The sequence below is a fragment of the Anopheles gambiae genome, chromosome X (assembly GCF_943734735.2).
Source record: "Anopheles gambiae chromosome X, idAnoGambNW_F1_1, whole genome shotgun sequence".
In the NCBI taxonomy this organism is placed as follows: domain Eukaryota; kingdom Metazoa; phylum Arthropoda; class Insecta; order Diptera; family Culicidae; genus Anopheles; species Anopheles gambiae.
In genome coordinates, this window is record NC_064600.1 from 17,435,423 (window position 1) to 17,458,777 (window position 23,355).

The window sequence follows — 23,355 nt, forward strand, 5'->3', positions numbered from 1 at the left end:
TAGGGAGGTAGTGAGGCAGCACCGAACAAACGACGAAAGGCAATCCTGGTAAAGAGGCGCTGAATGCTTTCAATTCTCGAACAGCCATCAATAGTAGGAGGATTCCAGATGATGCTAGCATATTCAAGAAGAGGCCTTACCAGAGCACAATAAAGGTTTCTTAAGAAGCTTTGATCTCTAAAAATAGAGGTAAAACGTAAAATAAACCCAAGAGTTCGATTAGCTTTTAGTAGAACCTCATCAAACTGCAGTTTAAAGTTAAGACGACTGTCGAGTATAATACCAAGGTCACGGATGGACAAAACACGAGAGAGAGACGAGTTAGAGAGAGTATAGTTAAATGAAATAGGAGAAAGAGAGTGAGAGAAAGAAATAACAGAACATTTATCAGGGCACAAGCGAAGTAAGTTGGATGAACACCAATGAACAAATGCATTAAGGTAATGCTGAAGACTCATACAATCAGAAGAAGAGGACACAGGTAAAAAGATTTTGATATCATCCGCATAAAGGAGATGACCATCAGGAGGTAAAACATTACAGACATCATTGATGAACAAAGAAAACAGAAGTGGACTTAGCACACAACCCTGAGGGACACCTGACGTACAAAAAAACTCCTCAGATAAGTACGACCCGGTTTTAACCCTGCAAGATCGATTACTTAAGTATGAGGACAGCCAGCTAATAATGCCATCACCAAAACCAAGTTTAGATAGTTTAGCTAATAGTAAAGAGTGAGGCAAACTATCAAATGCAGCATGAAAGTCAGTGTATATTGCATCAAGTTGGGTACCTGCCTCAAAAGATCTGAAAATATTGGTAACAAAAGACATGAGATTAGTAGAAGTAGACCTACCAGGCATAAACCCATGCTGTTTAGGGCTAATAGCGGAACTACAACTATGAAGTATGGTTGGAAAGATACATAGCTCAAAAGTTTTGGCTGTGGCACATGTTTGAGTTATCCCACGATAATTAGAGACAATGCTACGGCATCCCTTTTTGTGTACCGGAAAAAGCCAACAGGATTTCCAAAGAGCAGGAAAGACCCCGAGAGAAAGTGAAAGGTTGAAAATTTTAGCAAGGTGTGGAGCAAGCACGTCCTTACAGTTTATTAAAACTGAGGCAGGAATGCCATCTGGACCAGGAGTAAAAGAACGTTTCAACCCAAATAACACCTGTACAACTGTTTCAGAGCTAACCGAAATATCGGAGAGATTAATTAAGTTCTCTGGCGTGTAGAGTAGCCCACCCTCAATAAGGTTAGGGTCACTAACCGGTGGCTCAAACATTTGGGAAAAATGTGCAGAGAATAGCTCACAGATCTCAACAGGCGTAGAGGCAGTTCGAGAATCAAGTACCATTTCATTAGGTAACGTATTGCACCCTCTTCGAATCCTAACAAATTGCCAGAAGGATGCTGGATCAGAACGGAAACGCGATTGCAGTCTACTCGAATAGGCCTCAAAACAAGCCCTGTTGTATAGTCGATGCGCAGAGGCAGCGTACTTAAATAAACGAAAGTTGAAAGCAGATCGGTTCAGACGATACCTCCTAAGATATTTCATTCTATCCTTTTTCAGGTTGCGAAGAGTACGATTGGACCAGGGAGGATTAGGAGGGGAACGAAAAATAGGAGTACATGAAAGGAGTGCAGAGGTTAACAAAGCATTAAACGATTGGACAGCCTCGTCGACCGATGTACATTGATAAAAAAAAGACCAGTCGGCACGAGATAGAATAGAATTAAGTTTACGATAGTCTGTAAGACGAAAATTATAACGAACACTCAATGAATTAGGAGCAGAAGGCAATTCATTCCTAACCCTACTAGCCCTAAATAAAGAAGACGGTAACGCAATTTCCAGAGCAGGATGATGGGCATCCTGGGGCAGGAGCAGTGACGAAGCAGGATACACAGAAGAACAAGCAGCAGCAGCAGAGTTAGAGAGCACCAGGTCCAGATAATGATTTGAATGGTTATGCACCCCGTTCAGCTGATAGAGTTCATGCAAATTTAACACATCCAAAAAGCAGGAACTGGATGAATTCAAAGAGATATGAGGCACATAATGTCTCATAGGTAAAGATGAATCTGACCTTACTGCGGCTGCAGGCGACCACCCTAACGCCGGTTGATTGAAGTCGCCAAGAAGGATAAGATGATCATTCGGTTTCATATGCATGTATGCATCGCTGATGAAAGCAGAAAGGGATTCGAAATAGTTGCGGTCGCTGCTCAAATACGGTGGCACATAAACAATCCCCACATAAAGACGAAACTTAGGAAAAGAAACACGAATACATAAAGCTTCAAGCGTAGGTTGATTCATGTTAAGTGCCACAGACGGATAACGACTGGAACATGCAAGCAGCACACCACCCCCACGCGATCGTTCATTGTTTAACCTGCTGCGATCGCAACGGTATATATTGTAAGAATCACTATCCAGGACCATATTGGATGGAATCGATTCATTTAACCAGGTTTCAGTAAGGGCAAGCATTTCAAACCCTGATTCATTCGCAGAAAGGCGCAATTCATTATATTTGGTGCGAAGGCCTCGAACATTTTGGTAATAGATCACGAAGGGGTCTATTAATTGTGAGCTATCCGTTTGGCAAACGGGCTGATCTGTGGTGAGCGATTCGTGTTGCTGAGATTGTTCTGTGATTGAAGCCCCACCCCCGGTGATAACTGAGGGGGTGTGGGAGGAAACTCCGGTTGGATAGCCTCTAGGATCTCGGTCATCTGGGATAGTGATTGATTCCCGCGCTGTGGGGATGGCGATCGATGATCCAAAAAATGATCCGGATGAGCGGTGCTTTTTGGCGCAGCAGAAGAGCAATTTGCACTGCTTGAACGATGCGAAGTAAGCGCAGAAGGGTCAAATCGGGCCCTTTCATGTATACGTTGCTTTGGTAGGCCACGATCAACAAACTCACGAACAGTAAGTGAAACTGGCCAAATAGTAGATTGAAGCGCCAGATCCTTGAGTGATTTGGGAATACTCACTTTAAACGATATAAAGGACATCAAATCAAGGTTTGCGCCCTTTTTCGTGAGACGGTAAACATCTATGTTGTCGGTTGGCAGCACAGCTTTAAGCCACACACGCATATCATCAGCGGAGACATGCGATTTGATGTTCGTGAAGTATAACCATACTTTTTCTGCTATGCCAGTGTTCGTGGTATCATGGTTCAAAACAGGATCAGAAGATGATTTTGTATTTGTTCGGCAGTGCCCAGCACTAATATCACTAGTCACCTTAGTACGATGAGTGTAGTGGTTGCAGCTATCAGAAGCTTCCGCAGTGTTGGTATCGTTCGCTGCTTGTTGGATATCTGCAGTGAGCTCCATTGAGTTGGTAAATGTACGGCGAGTGGATGCTGTTTTAGTCGTTCTGGTATTAGTGGCGTTGAGTGACGATGCATTAGTGGACGTGTGCGTTCGCGATGCGTGAGAAACAGACGGCTTAGCTAATACGGGTGTTAGCTTATCAGCGAGAGCGAGGATCTCAGCAAGCAAATCGCTCTTGATAGCCGATCTAAGAGAAGAGAGAGATGAGTCAATCGTGGTGAGAATTTCTGCTTTCACCAACTCGAGTAGGGCTGCTATCTCACTTGTGAGAAGTGAGTTTGTGCCATTGCGAAACTCGTTACAATTTTTGCACAACCACAACAATTGATTATTCCGCCCAAGCTCACGAGTAGAATCACGGGACAAACCCGTGCAATGGGTATGATGCTTGGAGCCACACACACCGGCGCAGGACACCGAATTTGCACTATCGGTGGGTGCATTGCAGGTTGAGCACTGCATAACGAATGACACAGCACAAACTGACGAGTGACAGGAGCAGGAACGAAGCCAAACAATATCTCGGCAAAACTGACGAAATAACAGGAGACTAGGTGCAAGAATTCAAGTGCAACTTGATAACAATCGAAGGCACGCACTAGCCAGTACAAGCAACTCAGCAGCACCAATGTTGCAAATGTTGAAAATCAGGCAGTAACACGGCAAAACAGCATCAAAAATCAGGAGCACAAGGAAGGCACAACCACTCGGTTTGACAGTCGATCTCTCTCACAGCATTATGAATGGAGGAAGAAGGAAAACGTAAGGTAAGAATGACTCCCCTCCAGCTTCGTCCGGAATAAGATATAGCATTAGCTCGATCGTAGCCTGGCATGCTGATGTATCGTTTTTTGTGACCATAATTTTTTCCTGTTTTCGTCATCTGATTGTTGGGCTAAACCCCTTTACAGGGGTTTTCCAAGTTACTTTCAAATGTGCGAATCATGCTGAAAAAAAAAATAATGATAACGAAAATGAAATACCAGAAAGCTGTGGAATAACTCCTAGCACGCGGTAAAAACAATGTTTGAATTCGAAAGTTACTTGGAAACCTCTGTAAAGTTGCTCATTAGAAACGCACTAGGAAAGAGAGGCGACGATCCTTTCTAATCAGAAGAATCAAGTGCCCATCTTGAACGTTTCTTTCCAAAAATGTGTGCTAGGAGAACCTGATGATCTGTACTAGTGATGTTTTGTGGTTTTTGTTTGTGAAAATTGAAATTTGAAAAAAAAACCCTTGTGACAAAGACAAAGATAAAATAATGGGATATCTCGTGAAAGTACGTCGCAACATTCTCATAAAAGCAAATTGAAATGGAAAACAACATAAAATCAAAGATGCAAAAGAAAAGTATAAAAAACGCACAAAAACATAAAGCCTACAAACTCAGAACATTGATCTCTCGGTGATGATCCTTGCTCGGCATGTAATTTTCCCATTTTTGTCTGTACAGCCTAAAACAACGCGCTAGGGACTCTAAAAAGAGTAAGGCCCAAAAAGGGCAGCAGATTGACGTTTCTTTTCATGTTTTTTTTCTTTCCTTATGCTCCGTTGCTCCGTTTTGTTGTTGAGCCGGGTACTAATTATGGACACAGGATAGGATAGGAATAATTGAAAAACTTTATCCAACTAAAGCTCTCCTTGCCTTTCCATGATACACCATGAAGAAAGCGCATAATGGCAAGAGATTATGAGGTTTTATTTGTGTGAGGGATTTTTTGCGATGTGAAAATGGGGGTGGCAACAATTAGAAAGCATTTTCCGCATACCCAGCCGCTAAACACGACGTAGTAAAGCATCTTTTTGTATTTTTTATAGACACATCCCTTCAGAATGACACAACGTGAAATCGAATTAAGGGTTACAAAGGATTTTGGACCGGGTTTTTTGAGGAGCAAACCAGTGACCAGTGTGAGTTGATTTCAATAACATTTGGCAATTTTGTAGATACATTAAGTTAGGCTTATTGTAAAACAAAACGATCAAGAAGATGAGCCACGAACTTTAATTATAAGAAAAATGTACATGGCAAAAGAGATGCATCGAAGAAAATCGTAATAAACACAGCTTTAGTTGATGCGGAGGCGTTTTCCAAAATTTAACCTCAATTTAAATGTGTCTTCATTTAACACCATTTGTGTAAAGATTCATTTTTTTTTTGGGAACTGATCTGAAATCAAAATCACGATTGTGTAGCATTTCTTTCAATTATTATGAAGACATTTTTCAGCTTTTCAGATGTATTGATACCATCACGTTTTCGGTTATGAAACCAATTATCTCACTCTTCATATAAAGTATATGAAAAAGAGTCACCCGCAAATCGAGTTATTCGCATAATGAGTGCGTCACTGGAACGAATTAAACCACATGGGTTCTACTAAACTAAATAAGGATGGTGCCGTGGTACAGTCGTCTACTTGCACGACTCAACAGCATGCCCGTCGTGGGTTCTAATATGGACCGTCCCCCCGTAGCAAGGAATGAATATCCGGCTGCATGGCACTTCTTAATTTCTCTCGAAAGCCTGTAAACGCCGGCCTGATGGTATAGGTCGTTACGCCTAAAAGAAGATGAGGCCAAATATTTTACACTGCTAACGTTTAACACAGTAACTGTGCACAGTGACGATTATTTATGTTGAGAATAGTTAGCTTACAATTTTTAGCAGGTTTCAACACAAAACCAGGACTATCGTTCTCGTCTGCAGCGTTTTGAACTTTACAATACGCTTGTTACGCTTGGCTGACTTTCTTGGCATGTACGACATGCTTCGCCTGATGCTATAGCATCCCTGGACAGGAAGGGTAACGGGTCGATTGCACTGTAGCGCGCACTATGTCCGCTGAAAGTGCAGAGGCACAAACAAATCGATTCTTCCATAGGGTTCCAATACCGTTTCATCCACCGCAGAGGATGTCGCGCAAAAGCACGCAAAAAAAAAAAACAACAAAACTTGGCCATTTCGAACTGGCGAGCGGATGCACAGTTATAGCAGTGTACATTAAAAGGGCAGCTAGCACAAACCCATCCAATGGCACCGGTTGCGACAGATATCAAATTAATACACCCGAACCACACGCAACTGCTGGATGAATCGAGAACGAGCCCCATCGGTCCCATCCAGGGCAACGAATTTGAGTGTAAAATATGACCCTATGGGTCCCTTTGGATAATTATCCCTTTGCACAGCCGGTTAGAGTACGTGCAGCATGCTCGCCAGCCAGCACACATCGAGATAATTTGTCCCAGCTCGTTGCAATTAATCATAATACACAAATATACACATTAGTGCCACCAAGAAGCAGTACTGTTTGGGGTTACTGTTTCAATGGAATCGTTTGCCTACGTCTCTTAGCGATGTCGGAAACGGAGAACATCAAACAATTTCAACATCCGATGAAGACTCTCGGCTGTTCCTCCTGCTACTAAAACGGACCAAGGGATAGCAAAAGTTTTGCATATTATAAAGCAGAGGTGTTGGCAGATGCCACCGCACACCGTCAGGGATCGGATCGGGAGGCTTTTGTTTCATCTTTGGTTTTGTTTTTTTTTTTTTTTACTTTGCAGAAATAACCAGATCAAAAAGAAAAAAATAACGATGGAAATGTTTCTTTCCGCCAGCATTGTGTTCCTTTTCGGTTTGCAGCTACCAAATCGGATTCGGCACGGTTTCCTCCATGCTAAGCATTCAATGCCGGAGAAGGAAGAACGTTTCCTAGTCGTGTTTCCTGTTCAAATGAATAATCTTACGTACTCGCACTCTTGACAACCGCATCCATTACGGAAAACATCACTTCACCCTTTTCCTTCTCTTTTTGAATGCTACACTTTTGAGCCGTTTTGAAAAAAGGCCTCCTTTCCACCTCAGCACGCAACCACCACTTTGTACACACCAGTTTGTAATTTAATTAAGCCATCCCGGGGTAGAAGTTGTGCCCGTTTCTGCTTTTTCGCTTCCTTTCCGCTGCAGTTCGGGTTTTCATAAACCCTATGAGACATGTGCAAAATTAAGCACCACATGTCAAAGTTTTATAAGCCCTTGGGAGGAAGGCGTTCATTCGCGCAAATGTAAAGGTGAAACTGACGCAAACCGGCATTTTGTGATATGTTTATCATCTATTATGACTCGTCTGAGTGAAGAAATGATGGCATGAGTTAAGCGATATGCTCATTGCATTCTCGTTGTTGCACAGGACGCTTAGTATCCCGATCAGAGTTCACGAGGAAGTACGTGTTAGCCTTACAACGACAATGCCTCCGGAAGTGCGCATAGTGGAACTCGTTCAGAAGATAAGATATGAACATTTTTGGCAGCTAGGGCAGGTACGGTGCTCCAAGCCGAACGCACGAAATATGCCGCGGCCCTTCCCAAAAGTCAACTGTGACCTGTGTGGTGACACTAGCACCTGCGTTGCCCAAGCGAAAATTCAATACTGCTAAATTGTGCGCAGCTACTATTGCTTCTTAAAATGTTTGCATAATAGCAGAATCCCCGCAGTACACTGACACCACCACTATGTGACGAAGTGTTCCGCCCAATTTAACGACGCGCGCTGTTATCAAACAAATTGTGTACATTGATTGGTGTACCACAAGGCTGATGAGAGTTTCTGTTTTTTGCAATGTAATACGACCAAGCAACAAAAAAGAGCACGCTGTAAAGCATGTTGAGCCACCTTTTAATCGATATTTGAGGCAAATTAATAATGGCGCACGGCACGGTGCAAATAATTGAATGATATTATGCTGGCGGATGGCGACCTAACCCCAGCAAGCCCCGTTCATTCTCACCCTCTCAAAAGTACAAAGGATCGCTTTGAAAAGCGACCGCTAAATTTGTTGCTGGTGTTGCTTGTTGCTTTGATTCTCTCATGCTGTTGTGATCGGAATTTATACAAAAAGCTGAATCCAAACTGCATCGGCGTGATAGGGTGTTTTTTCCGCAAGGCGAACGTCACTTACCCGAGTTGCTGCTGTGGTTGGACCCCGTTTTGGCTGCGTTACCGTTGCCGTTGATGGAGTTGAACAAGTTGACTGCGCCGGTACGCCTCAGGATCCAGAACATTGTTGCCACACTGGCGGACGGATTGACAGATGGGGAGAGTGGGTTGGGTGTGGAGGTGTTGGTGGAGTTGACGGAATAAGATCTCTTCTGTATAAAGTACACAACTTTCAAACGTTTGGCTGCTCTTATCCTAAGCTAACGATATGGGACGGGTTTTTCGATTTTGTTTAGTTTTGCTTACTGAGTACTGGAATTTGCTTTTCCTACACCTTGCCCTGCTGATAATGATGTTTGCGTACGAACATCGTCGCAGTGCGTTTTATATTATGTTTTCCTATTTGGCTTGTTCCTTTTTAAACAAACACATACAAACACACACACTCACACGGGGGTATTAGATCGTCGATTGTTGATTGCTAATAATAGACGTACACGGTCTGCCCACTAGGCCATGGGAGATTATGACAATGGTCACTTTGGGGCGGACTGAAAGCACCTCACACCCTACCACACTGCTCCCCTTTTAACAAATAGAGTGCACACTACCACATGAGCGACACGCTTGCTTGGCCTACTAATTCGGGCGTTGCATCTTCACAGGTACGGTTGATTGGTTTCTTTTGGTGGCACAATGCCTTCAGGTTTTGATTCCGGCCCTCAGCTCGTGCGGTCTCGCACACGCTCGCGGCCAAACTGGCTTGGTCCCAAAATCGTCAGAACGGCATAGGCGTTCGGTTCCGTGTTGGGCTGGCAGTAGGGTTCACGCGTGTAGCCGAAGCGCAAGGATTCGTTTCGTCAACGTCGGGTGTTTATTTAGGTTTGTGCGTTTTTTGTAGCGCCGGTATGACAGGATGAACACCTACATCAGTGAAATGAACCCGTGCCCGTAAGGATGCAGCTCGCAACTAAATGAAGGAGGCTGAGTGAACTGGTATCAGTTTGTTGTTGTTGATGTTGTAAAAACTTCTATCCACCATTAATCGTGCCTTTATTATCAGTGTGTTAATTAAGAGAACACAATGAACATTTAATATTAGTTTCACACAGTCCCTGGTGCATGCAAATGTGGTGACAACATTTATTATATGGCAACTCGCTAATATTTGGCTATTTATTTCGAAAACGGTGTACATATTTGCATGTATGGAAAACTTTAAATAACCTGGGTACTATTTTCTATACATTTAGATTTGCAAATGAGCTGAACAATATTACTGCAGAAAAGATTTGGAAAAGATGCAAAGAGATTTGTTTATCATGCATCAAAAATGTTTGTTCAATATCTATTTGAGAGTTCGTCCATAAGGTTTGACAACATTATAATTTCATAGACCAGAGACACAGTTGAACAGCATACTAAAAGAATGCAAAGAGATCAAATTGCAGTTATAATTCGTTTGAAACTTATGGCAAAGGATACAACGTGTGTAAAAAGGAGAATGAATACATCCGAACCTGGCGTTCGGGATTGAATGAAACCCTCCGAGTGAACACAGCTCCCCGAAGGACGGCCACGAACGACACTAGTCGTATGCAATCGTGTCGAAATCGGTTTGATCACAATCACGATACAAACAAATCGCCAACTGTCATCAGTTCTTCTCCTTTTGAAACCTTCAGTAACGGAATTTGGGGCAAAGTGCCACAAAACATCTTTTTCACTAAAAATTTAGTTAAATGATCAAATGAGTATACAGACAGCTTCCTAATGACTGGATGTACTGTGACGAATTTTATGTAGAATAGTCAATTATTCTAATTGGTTTCAACTATTTTGTGTTGTGTAGCAAAAATGAAAAGAAAATTATAGTTTTTTTTAAACATATCAAAAATGTTCTCAAACTCTTAGGAAAAAAACTAAAATAAAAGCTAGCATATAACGGTACAGTCCAAACAGGATACATAGGTGACTAAAGACAAGTAGGACACATTCCCATACTATGGTGCCAAATCCATTTTTCAAGCAATTCTTTCATTTTATATAGGCGACCATCTTGTCACGTACGAGTGGCACTCTTGCCCCACTGCCTAAAAAAATACGTCTTTTTAACAAATTTTAGAACGGTTAAAAAACATTTATGTTTGCACTAATTTCCACTGAAACTCAGTAATAAGTGAGAAAATAGATGTAAAAAGCTATGAAATTTAAATGGGCTTTTGATAATCATGTTTGAGTTATACAATCCTTAAGGTGCCACATTTGCCCCAAATTCCTCTAGCGAGTTTGATTTTTTGCGAACGGTTGCCCAACACAACATACAAACTGTAGCAAAGAATGAACACGTTTGCTCTTTCTCTCTCTATCTCAATTAATGTATTTTTTCTTTCGCAAGCTAACCGTTTTTATCACACCAACGTTTATTTGGCTGTGGATGAGAATGTTCATTCTACCTCATGCATTCTATAATGTCGTAGCATCTCCTGCTTAGTACAGCTCATTTACCTGGTTAGCATACATCCACCACTGTGTAACGTTTGCTATTCGTTTGGATTCATTGAGAGCCAATTACGTAGAGTGCAATGGAAACAACAAGTTTCACGTACTATTGCCAATCGACCAATTCTTTGGCTCAACAACCGTTGTCGGTCAAGGCATGCCTGTACCACTTGTGGACTTGGCTTTCAGTGACTAATTGATTTCCACCCATAGCAGGATAGTCAGTCCTACGTATGGCGGCACGGTCCATTTGGGGTTTGAACCCATGACGGGCATGTTGTTAAGTCGTACGAGTTGACGACTGTACTACGAGACCGGCTCATCCCGGCGACCAATAGCAGTAGTATTAAGTGATTGATAACACTCCTAACCAAAACTCGTAGCAAGCATGTGTAATGACAAACATACTGTTATTGTTATTCCGAAATGTTGCTCTGCTTCTAGCGGCACAAATTGTATCGTTCCGATCTACAGTGGAAAGATAAATGGCCGCTTTGCATAATTTGAATACTAACCAGTGCGTGTTCAAATAGACTGCATGTACCACACGCGGACATATTTAAATTAATAGAAGTCCACAAAATCATTATTTTCTCTATGACTGGTGGTTCAGACATGGCTTGAGACAGAAGATATTTCTATGGAGGAGATCATTGCCAAGATATTAATCCTCGATCTTTGCATATCAAAAACCTCGCCAAGAGCAAGGACGAGGTCCTTTCCAAGAAAAAGTCTGTAATACTTGCAAAAGATGCATATTTTCACGAACAAATGCCTTTAAAGCTAAATCTGATTAAGACCCCTGCTACGCTTACTACACCTCTCAAAATGGATTGGATCGAACCTGTGATGGGTACCTCGGATACTGGAAGACTATCCTTATGATGAGCTGGACAAGCACACCGGATGACAACGAACAAGACTCTCGACTCCTGTTACGTTTACTAATGGACTTCTCAAAGCGAACTGCATCAGATGATTATGAATTGCACGATCTCCATCCTTGCTATACAAAATTAGACCTTTCGTAAGGAATAGGATCGGATAATATCTGCAATGTCCGAGTATACCCGGGATAAGGTAACCCTGGACTTACGATAAGGAAATGTCTCACAACTGTATAGTGTATTATTATTCTCTAAAATTAAACAATACGGTCGAAGGAACGATTTGAAGACATCATTTTTTGTTGTGACATATGTGGATAAACGAATTGTATCTGTTTCATTCGTTGGAACACTTTCACTCATCTACTGCTTTTGGTGGCAATCAGCACCGCGTGCAGTTATTTGTCTTACTCAATCTTGATATTTCCCACGGTCTCATAGGATTAGCTTCGTAAAACGACAGGATGGGAAAAGTTGTGTAATATAATGTTACAAAATATTTTATTTTGCTCATGCTCGTGACGGAATGGTACGTCCTACTATATTAAATATTAAACTTATATTTAAATTTAAAAAAAACCTTAAAAGCTCTTAATTCGAAGCAAAACGGTATTAATTTGTCTGAAAGTCGCACAAATTTCCAGACCAGAAAACGCTCAAAAGAGAGCAATAAAATTGATAATTATATTTTCTGAATGCTCACCTCAGCAAAAAGCTTCGATCGATTGACGTTGAGGTGCATATCTAAGTGTAAATGATCGCAGGTCTCTTCTATCTAAAGGCATCGCCACAAGCTCCATAACTGTTTTTATTGTCGTCTTTTGTTGGGATTTAATGAGCTAAGCGTGAGCATAGTTTGCCATCCGAGGGGTGTCACGCTGAAGTCATCCACAAATGATGCTCAAAAGCATCCACAAATATCAAAAGATATGTCTGTCTCGAGCACAAACTGTTCCCCGGTAGCTTTAATGCTTTCTGCCGACACCCCAAGAGAGCAGGCTTATGGGTTGCTTTATGGCTCTTTGTGAACACTCTCAAACGCTCAACACTCGAGAAATCCTAAGAGAAAAAACGTACGCTGTGCAGTGGATGTATCGCATGCACGACAAACAGCACCAATAAGAACCAAAATAGTTACACAAATGAATATCTGAATTGGTATTCCAGTACCGAAACAATACAATTATGATAAAAGTTGAAAAAGGAAGTGTGAATTCTAACCTTGATTGTACTGTAATATCACTTTCGAATGGTTATCTTGCTAGAAGCTGGAATCAATCATCAAACATGGAAACATTTATCTCTACCAATGGGCCATCGTGGCTGCTTCCATCCTCAATAAGACGGTATGTCTTATTGATCCTCAATCCTCAATGCTTCCAATCCTCAATAAGACGAGATGCCTTGGCTAGTGAGCCTTTTGTTTATTATGTGCCTGTTTCTCTTGTATACCCGATACCACATTAATATATAAATGACATCGTCGCAAATTAAAGAATTATCCTCAAAAATAAGAATAAAGAGCAGCAGAGCATTGCCCTTGCGAGAACGTCATCAAAAGACTCTGCTTTGCATTGAATGTTGTGAATCTGAAGCAACAGTTTTATTGCGAAAAAAGATGATCTTGTCCCAGGTTTACGCATTGGAGCTGCTCCAATAAACGTATAGAAGCAACGACCGATTTTCGCTGTTTGTCACGGTTTGAAGCCTTGCGATCTTCGTCCATCCAGAGTATCGATCACACCGACACGGCTCCAGACACGGTGAGCTGTACGATACCAGTCATGTCAGACCGCCGGAACGGTGTCCGATGATTTATGGCCCGCGCGCTGGTCTTGCGTTAACAACAGTGGCGGATTAAGGGTATCGGGGGCCCTAGGCGGAAAGACGAGTTGAGGCCCCCTGTAAATGGTAAATGTTGTTGCGGCGGGGGGGGAGGGGGGGGTTTGCGGTAGAAATGGCGATCTACGGGGCCCCTCAATCGGCGGGACCCCAGGCGACCGCCTAGTCCGCCTACCATTAGATCCGCCACTGGTTAACAAGATATTCCAGACGGCGCAAAAATTATATAATCCACCCCAAGAGCATGGTCAACAGCTCAAAGGATCATTTGCTGACAAACAATAAAGGAGTATAGTGGTAGCAAAGGGAAGTTAGGGTTAAGAAGTTGCTCCGGCATGGGGCATTCGACTTTTCAGATTGCAGTGAACGCAATTGCGTTCGAACATTACCTAGTCACTTACACAGATGCACAATTGGACACTCTAACCGGATGACGTGTGCATGAATGTGCATCCTGTAACGATTTGCTTGAGCAGATATCCGAAAACTCATCCATTACTTGTTTCACGGGGAAAGAAAGGTTGAGTGCGGGTGAAATTACCATGCTATGGTTACTGACATACAGCTTCGCGCAGATCGTCTGAGCGTAATTGTCTGCCCAAGGTTTGCCGGACGAATTATTACATGCAGCTGTGCGGTTTTATTGCACCCGATTGCTTATAACCGCACAGCTGTTATGTGCTGTGCATCTTACTACAGAATAAGTAAATCGAGGAGATTTTGGAGATTTAATTTTTTTTATTTATTTATTTATTATTTATTTACGTAATCGGGCAATAGGCCTAAATAACAGATACAAATTCTTAATTAGTAAACAACTTAAACATAAATAACACTAGCCCTTTACAACTGACAAAGGCGAGAAACAGGGATATGAAAATCTGCAGATGATTTAAGTCTATTGTAGCTGACACACATTTTAATTAAAGGGTCGTTAGCGCCAAATGAAGAAGATCGAAATGGGATCCTGATTAAAGGCCTGCTTCTAAGATCCCTAGTAGGTGCAGAAAAGCTGATCAGATTAAAAATTTCAGGTGCATCAATAAGCCCATTTAATAACTTATGCATGAAAATACATTGAGTATTCTTTCTCCTGTGTTCTAAAGTTTCGAGATCAAATAACTGACACCTGACATGGTACGGGGGGCGTGGCATTTGGTTTGACCAAGGAAGACGATAAAACATAGCGCGTGTCACCTTTTTCTGAACTTTTTCTATCATCTCTATATAGGTCACTTGGTTTGGACACCAAACAACGCAAGCAAATTCTAGTATAGGACGGACTAGGGCACAGTATAACGATTTAAGACAGAAAGGATCCTTAAAGTCGGAAGAAGCACGTAGAATAAAACCTAACATATTTAATGCTTTTGAGACGATTGTGTGGAAATGGCACGATAATATAAGTTTACTGTCTAACATTATTCCTAAATCACGAACTACAGATGACCGCGGCACACTGTCTTGACCAATTTTGTAATTAAAAGTTATTGGAATCCTTTTCTTAGGGAAAATAATGCAAGTTACATTTTTGTACATTCACAAACATTTCGTTATCATGGCACCACGTCAAAAAACGGTTTACGGAATCTTGAAGTATTTCGCAGTGATTTGAATTTTCAACAGCAAGGAACATCTTAAGATCGTCTGCGTATAGTAAAACATTGACGTTATTATTTGCAGCCCGTTGATCGTTATGAATCTGAACAAATACAATTAATTAACTCGATGATCGAATGAAAGCATATCCCAACAATTTGGCATTGCTTTATCTCGAATGTATTTAATTGTACATCATGACTATCGAATATGGCTTTTAATAGAGAAAGAATGGGATATCAAACTTAGAAAAGAACATTTTATTTCTAGTTAAACTGACTCATGCACAATACATCTGATAATGCACGGAAGTTTCCACGTTATCTTGCTTGCTAAAACAGATCGAACAGATCGATACAGTCCAATGCACTGGCAGCGCAGTGGATGTTTTCTACGTCTTCTTTTTGTCACCAATCGATCAGTGCCTTGTTAGATTTTCTTTTACTTTCCTGTGAAGTATTTTCCATGGGCCGGTCTGGTGGTACAGTCGTCAACTCGAACGACTTAACAAAATGCCCATCATGGGTTCAAGCCCAGAATATACCGTGCCCCCATACGTAGGACTGACTATCCTTCAACGGTAACAAAAAGTAACTGAAAGCCAAGCCCACTTCACTAGTGGGTACAGGCAGGCCTTGACCGGCAGCGGTTGTTGTGCCACTAGACGAAGGAGAGGAAGTATTCTCCAGCAGCAGTGAGTATGGAAAGGCTGACGCGAGAATGGTCGTCTGAGCTTTGCGGGCATTACAGGGTTTACCAAGTCACTTTGCGATGTGAGCTGCACAATTCATCTCATTTGAGACGTATTTCTATTCTGACGTGCTACTTCATTTGGCCCGAAATAATTTTCTATTCCGCCGCATTCATTTTCATCCATTATATGAAGTCTTTTCACAGGGGATGTTAGCTGGAGCCGTCCGCGATGTTTACATTTTTTTCAAAAATAAATTTTTGGGCTTTTAGTGCTGATTTGTGATACAACTATGTTGTTTAACAAAGAATAGAGGTTTATCTTTGCTCCGCTGTAGCATTCTAGCCGAAACATGGGTTATTCGTTGAGATATTAGCAGTTGAACCTGCTCAGTCAAATCTGCTAATAACTCAATGAATAACCCATGTTTCGGCTAGAATGCTACAGCGGAGCAAAGATAAACCTCTATTCTTTGTTAAACAACATAGTTGTATCACAAATCAGCACTAAAAGCCCAAAAATTTATTTTTGAAAAAAATGTAAACATCGCGGACGGCTCCAGCTAACATCCCCTGTGAAAAGACTTCATATAATGGATGAAAATGAATGCGGCGGAATAGAAAATTATTTCGGGCCAAATGAAGTAGCACGTCAGAATAGAAATACGTCTCAAATGAGATGAATTGTGCAGCTCACATCGCAAAGTGACTAGGTAAACCCTGTATGTTTTTGGTTTTCGCACACGTGCTATCTTGCCGCTGCTCGTTCAGCGGTCGTGTCGTTCTCGCGCTTAGCCGGTACAACGTCCGATATAGACAAGTTGTCTCGCGCAGACAGGTGGTAAGACGAGTCTTGTCACAAGCCACGAGCTTCTTTTGAGACATATCCGTCCTTAACCGCCAAACGGTACACGGCCTACTTACATGTAAATGACTAACACGAACAATTCGTAGCATGATACAGGATTGCTTCATTAATGAGTTGCTGAATTCAATTTTAATATTTGATAAACTAAGCTTCAAAGCTTATTTGCACGAATTTAGAAACCTCAATAACCGAGAGTTTGGGGTTATAGTTCCTCTTGTCCACTTTTACCAACGATGAGCAGTATTGTATCAAAATGTACGAATATAGGACAATTTTGAATAGAAATCACTATTTAAATAGGTACATCAAAAGTGAATGTGAGAAACAATGCAATAAATATGCTCGACCCCGTCAATATGCCGGAAGAAACTCTCCAAAGCATCGGGGTATTGACCGAGCAAAATAGACAAACGTAAATGATAAAACAGCTGAGACTTAATCTCTTTACTGCAAAGGAACATGGTGGAAGACGAAGAAGCAAGCGAGAATGAGAGAGAATGTGGGACTAAACGAGAAAGAGAAAGTGATCGTTTGGAAGACAGCATGTTCTTGGACGCTTGGTTTCATTCTACTGATTCTTCTTCGGCCCACTCCATTACCCTCTTTCATACTTCCCTCGCAGCATCATTCGCCGGGGACTTTCAAAGGTGCTTGCGATGCGACGCAAACCGTATGTTTTCGCATAACCACCCCCGGGGGCCATGTCATAAACCGTCCGTCTGCGTCGGACGGCACAAACGGCGGCGATCGTGGTGCCCGATCGATGAATGACGATCACATATCTTCGTCCGTCGTGTTATTTTACGAGGCTTTATGGCATTCGTCTCTCACGCGGCTCGAGATGTCTGTAAGCATTATGGCTCGTAAAACGCTGGAAGTCCGGTCAGCAGCTCCAGAGCGCCTCAGTGGCTTATATCCATTACTGCATACAATTATATCCCAAAGATCGTGTCTGTCGGTGGCATTGAGATCGCGTATTGATTAAAATAGTCGCATTGCCACAGTTTTTTTTTGCTTTTTCTTATTTATGATTTATTTCGCTACCGAAACAAGCATTCTTGAACTACACTCTCATCCTTGAAACAAAATCCGTCTTGGTAAAAGAGTTTCAAAAAACATGAAATAATAAGTATTTGTGGATGTTTATAAAGTATAGTTTTATTTTGTTTCAAAAATATTTCTAACGAATCTCGTATAGACTGATAATGGAAATGGTATGCGATTGGGAGTAAGTACAATGGTGAGTTATTCCAAATTCATTCAAATCAGTGTAAAACAACCATTTTCTAATGCACTGAGCTCCACTCCTTGCTCAAGTGAAAGTAAACGTGAACCTTGAATCTATATACAAAGATAAAAAAAAACTTGAAATTGCACGTTTTACTTGCACTCGATCACTATTCTTCAGCGAGGGGAGCCACTTCACTCTGCCAGGATGCATGCTTCGCTGATAAACGAAGCTTTAGAATGAGCGATATGGAATCCAACAGCGACTGGACGAAAGCACGTGGAAGACATTACACACCCAACCAGGCTCTTGGGAAGAGGGATGAGGCAGCCGATGAGCTAGCCACCGCCGGAATAAATGCTGTGCTCAAGTCGATCGGGCTGGGAAATGGTAGGAAAAACACATCACTGAATGAAATTGTCCACTTCCACGCACACAAACACACACTCATACTTACACAGCGTCAGTGAACGGCAATAGTTGGCTGGACAGCTTCACGACCTTGAGACGGGAATCGTCCACCACGGTGTTGTCCATAATGCGGGAGACGAAAAGGGCCTGTTTATCGCTCTGATAGCGCAATATCGCCCAACCGAGGGGCTCTCGGTCCTGATCCCGCAGCACGGACACATCCCTCAGGAGGCCATACGTCCCAAACAGTTCGCGCAGCCGCACCGCTCCGAACGACTGCCCCAAGCCGGACACGCGTACGTACCCACCGAGGAACCGGTTCGTCTGCAGGCGCTGGAACTCGGCCGGCGAAACTGGTGCTCCACCGTGCACGGTGTAAGAATGTCGCACGCGGAGCGCAAACCCATCGCCCATATCCCATCCGTTGAGCTGCAAGTGTGCCTCCTCCGTGTCCATGGCCGACCTAAACGACACATACGCCTCACGGTACCCGTACACGCTCCGGCCCATTACAATTTGCATCACCCTCCCTATCCGACCGAAAAGCTCGTGTAGTACTTCCTCGTCGATCCATTCGCTGAAATTGGTAACGTGCAGCTCGGTGGACGTCAGGATTGGCCGGCTGGTGGTAGTAAAGCTGGCCGCCGCGTACATCCGAGTGCCCGCCAGCCAAGCACCGTTCAGGTGACGGGCCGCGTTCTCCAGCGGTTCTGGCTGGTCGTAAACGACGATTGCGCTTTTTACTGCGCCGGGGAATGTGGGGCGCGAGCAGATCATCTCCCGGAAGGGGCCATATAGGTTCAACAACATACCAAGCATTCTATCGTCGTAGAGCGAGCTAATGTTGCCCAAAAACAGACAAAAGCGCTTATTCCGCGCAAATGCTTCTGGAAGTGGCACAACGCTGGCCGACCTGTCACGCACTTGGCCTGAAAAGAGCAGCACACATATCCACCACACAATCGACCACACACACGCACAAGCACGGTAGCAAATTAGCTCTAACTTTTTGGAAATATTTATGGTGAAGCTTACCTCCGCTGTAAGCATGCATCATATTTTGTTTGGGTTTTGTTGTTCACTCACACTCCATCGAACTTTCCTCACCGAGCTGCCGTATCGAAGTGACGATCCGAAAGGAAGCGACAGCAACATGCTGGTACACTGAAACACTCTCGCTGACCGACGCGTTTGTGTGAGATCAAGAGAGACGTTGTCCCTGTTCGCTCTCATTTGAGCGTTGCGTCCGATGTACTGCATTCCCACACATCTTTTGAGTGTATTGCACTTTTCAACACTCCAACAAGTTAAGGTTGTGTTCGTGAATTTCGCTAAGAAACGCATGTCTGACGTCACTTGTAGAAGCTCGTGGCGGTCCTCTCCCCCGTTGATGAACGATTTTCACAAAACACAAGAGAGGAATAGTCATTGCGATCAGCTATGTCAAACTTATTTGACCACGTGGACCAAGTTGGTATTTGAAATAATAACACACAAATAGATAACGCGTGGAGTAACCTAATGTTTATTGGTTTTCCAAATATTGGTTCGTGAGCAGTTCATGCTGGGATAACAGCTTCATTCAAACATTAAAAACTTTTCTAACATTCAACGTTTATTTAATTTAAGAAACTAATTATACAAGGACTTTTGTCTTAGAATATTACCAGCTGCGAGATAGGTCTTTATTTTAACAGTCATAACCGAGCTTGGCCATTCCATAACTTGGTTGCTTTAACGATTTCAGAAAAGTCCTTTATTTTGCTGGTTAAATAAATTTGATACGAATGTGTTGAGTAAATTTAATTTATCTATCTATTAGCTCAGATGACTCCAAACTACTGCTCCAGGATCGCATGCGGCCCGCGATGAGTTTTAAAGGTTTAAATTAATAGCTTAGTTTTTTGGATTAATTAATCAAAAAATATGATTTGTTACTTTTGACAGATGAAAATCAAGATTAATTAGAAGAAAGCTGCATACATATGATACATTCAGTAAGTATTTTCTAAACAAAATAACATTTGAGCTTTCAAACATTCTAAAGGTAACGTCAACATGGCGCTCAACAACGTTATTTTTAAATCAATGCGGGCCGCGAACTGGAAAGTTTGGAGACCACTGCGTTAGATGAAAGAATGCAGCCAGACCTCACGCGCTCTCTCTGGCATAAGCCGACCTTACTCTAAAGAGCCGTGTGTGCCTGAGAACGATCGATCGGTGAAGATCGTTTCGGCTGTATTTCGCACTGTCGGCACTTCGCATCGAAACAGCTTATCTAGATTTGAAAATATATTTAATGAATATTTAAACAACCTGAATGTTGTTTTTACAACGATTTTATGCCAATATGCCTTTTAGTACATCCCTAGAATATCATCAATAATTTTTGCAGCTAATCCTGTACAGCGAAGTTGCGCTGTTGTGGTGAAGGATTACTCATCGCATCGTCATCCCTACGCGAACACTTGCGTACAATGAGCGAACGATGTTTGCGATCATATAGGCACGTACCGAACGAAACTGTGCTCTGGGCAGGGCTTTCCAGCGCAAGGTATACAAAGTACATCAAATACGAGCAGAATATCATCCGAAACAGTCCCATCTCGAGCATGAGAAAATTAAATTCAATTAATAAACAAGACAGCACTCCACGGAAGGATGACATACGTATCAAAACACAGATTTTCGATGCAGATCTTACACGAATAAAATCATTATTGTTGGAAACTGTTGTGAGGTTCCAACAAACTGTCAGCTAAGGCGTTGTTTTTGTGTGTGGACAAAATGATAGGCAAAATTGAACAATTGCGATAAAAACAACCAATTTTTGGCGCACCTTAAGTACTAGCCTAAAGAATTTACCTTGTTCTCTAATTTTTTGGTTAGAGCGCCAGTTTCTAACAATTATTATCATTCTTTTACACAATTTTATCTATCCTGTCTTTTAACGAAACTAATGCTGAGAAACCCTGGGAAGTATCAAGAATGAGTCAGGCAAATAACTGCACACGGTTGGTCACTTACACTAAGAATACAATTACACAAACACTTTGACATGTTTTGTGCATTAGCGGGCTATAAAAGCCGATCGCTCATTGCGCACGCACCCTTTCGTAGTTCAAATATTGTGAAGCTAGTAACATCTTCGTGGCGAGCGTTGTGCAAGTGTCTAAGTGCAAGTCTAAGCTAGTGGAACTTTGCCTATCGAGCGCTACAATTCTTGTTTGTCGTCCAGTGACATTATCCGTGAGCGGTTTCAAGTGTTTCAGTGTGCAGAACAGCGGCTGAGCCATGGCTACCACCCCAGAGAAAAAGCTGAGTGCGTCGGAATTGGTCGACCTAGCCCCCTTGGCGATTGATGCAGGGAGTGATTTGATATCGTTTGTTCAGGAACGGGATGAGCAGAAGGCCGCTCAAGATCAGAAGGACGAGGAGCTGGCTGAAGATCATTCGAAGATCGAGAAGGCTCTAGAAGATGCAATGAGCGACATTGTGGAGCGAGGTGAAAGTGAAGACATCAGTGGAAAGCCGATAGCTGAAAGTGACAAGCTAGAAGCTTTGGAGGAAATCCCGCAAGAGGCAAACATCGTGGACGAGGATCACGTCGAGCAAGATACCACTCACGACGAAGCTCACGATGAAGCTCACGATGAAGCCATCGTGGAGGCCTCGGAAGATGCAGCCGAAGGCGTTGATCGCTGTGCACGTGTGGAGGTCGGTGGGCAAGAAGCTAGTGTGGTTGTTGATGAGTTTGCTAATGTTATGTATTTTGCTTCCGTAGGTTTAAGCTGTTGAGCAGTGGAGCTGGCGATGAGCTGAGTTGGTATGCCGATACCTGCCAGCAGCAGCAGAGGGAGTGAAGGGAGCGAATGAACTGGATAAAGTCCCGTGTGTTTCAATGATGTTGGATGTAGTCTTGCAATTTTCGATACATGGATAAAGAGTTGTTATTTTGTATTTTTGGTAAATCAAAATTATTGAATAAAATTGAAGCAAATATTTAGAAAAAAAAACCTTGGGCTTATTAATTATATAATGCTCCGCCTGTTATGATTTTAGTAGTCACAATATGTCCTCGAAATATCAAAATACACACATATACTCGCGGTGAAAATTTAGACCGTTTGTTTTGTTTGGAAATAAACGACCCAGAAACCAGTTTAACTTAAGTAATACTTATGGATGACATTTTCGCGTAATACATATTCTTATTCATGTTACAAGTTTTTTTTTTAACTTGTACGGTAACTTTTACGCTAATTTGTACCGTGAACTCCTACGATATTTGAATTCGTACACTATTTCTAAATTACTGCTGGGTATGGTTTATCAATTGGAACTGGAACCATTTCAGTTCTTGACCCGGACCAGGCCAGGTATCGTTCCGAATTCCGAACAGTTTCAGGTATTGGTTTATGATATGAATGAAATCGGGAGCTATTTCTGGATCGGTATCGCTCCATGATCGACTCCAGCATCAGTATCGGTTCATGATACGTTCCAGTCCAAGAAACATTACCTACACGTTTTATACTTAAACATGTCTAAAGAATGGATAACTATGCGTGTACCAACATATCGTTTTAATATGACTTTTGAAGATGCTTAACAGTTTCTAAAGTTGTAAAAGCTTTAAAATGCTCTGAAGACGCTTATAATTACATACTTACTTATCCGGCGCTACAACCGATTTGCGGTCTTGGCCTGCCTCAGGAGTGTCCGAAACCGCTCACGGTCTCGCGCCTTCGTCTGCCAGTCCGTTATCCCGGCCTTAATGGCGGACGCCTCCACGCCATCTTGCCACCTCAATTTGGGCCTACCACGCCTCCTCTGTCCTTGTGGACGGCCTAAAAAGACTTTACGGGCTGGGTCGTCCGTTTCCATGCGTATAACATGGCCAGCCCACCGGAGCCTGGCGAGCTTTATACGCTGTACGACAGTGAGGTCGCCGTACATCTCGTATAGCTCGTCATTATAGCGGCTCCTCCATTGTCCTTCCACACATACGGGGCCA

At 42.5% G+C, this 23,355-nt stretch overlaps 3 protein-coding genes across 3 annotated transcripts in view; 1 reads left to right on the forward strand and 2 right to left on the reverse strand.

Annotated features, from left to right (window-relative positions):
* The window catches only part of LOC4576171 (probable cyclin-dependent serine/threonine-protein kinase DDB_G0292550), an 80,861-nt gene extending 71,775 nt beyond the window's left edge, over positions 1-9,086 (reverse strand). The window contains exon 1 of the mRNA XM_001231075.4: positions 8,334-9,086. Coding sequence (XP_001231076.4) covers positions 8,334-8,436 — 103 coding nt within the window. The 5' untranslated portion in view covers positions 8,437-9,086. The remainder of the gene's footprint in view (positions 1-8,333) is intronic.
* An 8,747-nt stretch (positions 9,087-17,833) lies between these two features.
* On the reverse strand, positions 17,834-19,464 carry LOC133393109 (uncharacterized). The gene is made up of 3 exons (XM_061656573.1): positions 19,374-19,464; positions 18,385-19,267; positions 17,834-18,307 (listed from the first exon to the last, which is right to left on the reverse strand). Exons 1-3 carry the CDS (start codon positions 19,393-19,395, stop codon positions 18,217-18,219), a joined length of 996 nt encoding a protein of 331 aa, XP_061512557.1. The 5' UTR covers positions 19,396-19,464; the 3' UTR covers positions 17,834-18,216.
* A 1,982-nt stretch (positions 19,465-21,446) lies between these two features.
* Positions 21,447-22,354, forward strand: LOC133390930 (pharyngeal muscle protein 2-like). The gene is made up of 2 exons (XM_061653280.1): positions 21,447-22,055; positions 22,123-22,354. Exons 1-2 carry the CDS (start codon positions 21,633-21,635, stop codon positions 22,126-22,128), a joined length of 429 nt encoding a protein of 142 aa, XP_061509264.1. The 5' UTR covers positions 21,447-21,632; the 3' UTR covers positions 22,129-22,354.
* Positions 22,355-23,355: the final 1,001 nt, after the last annotated feature.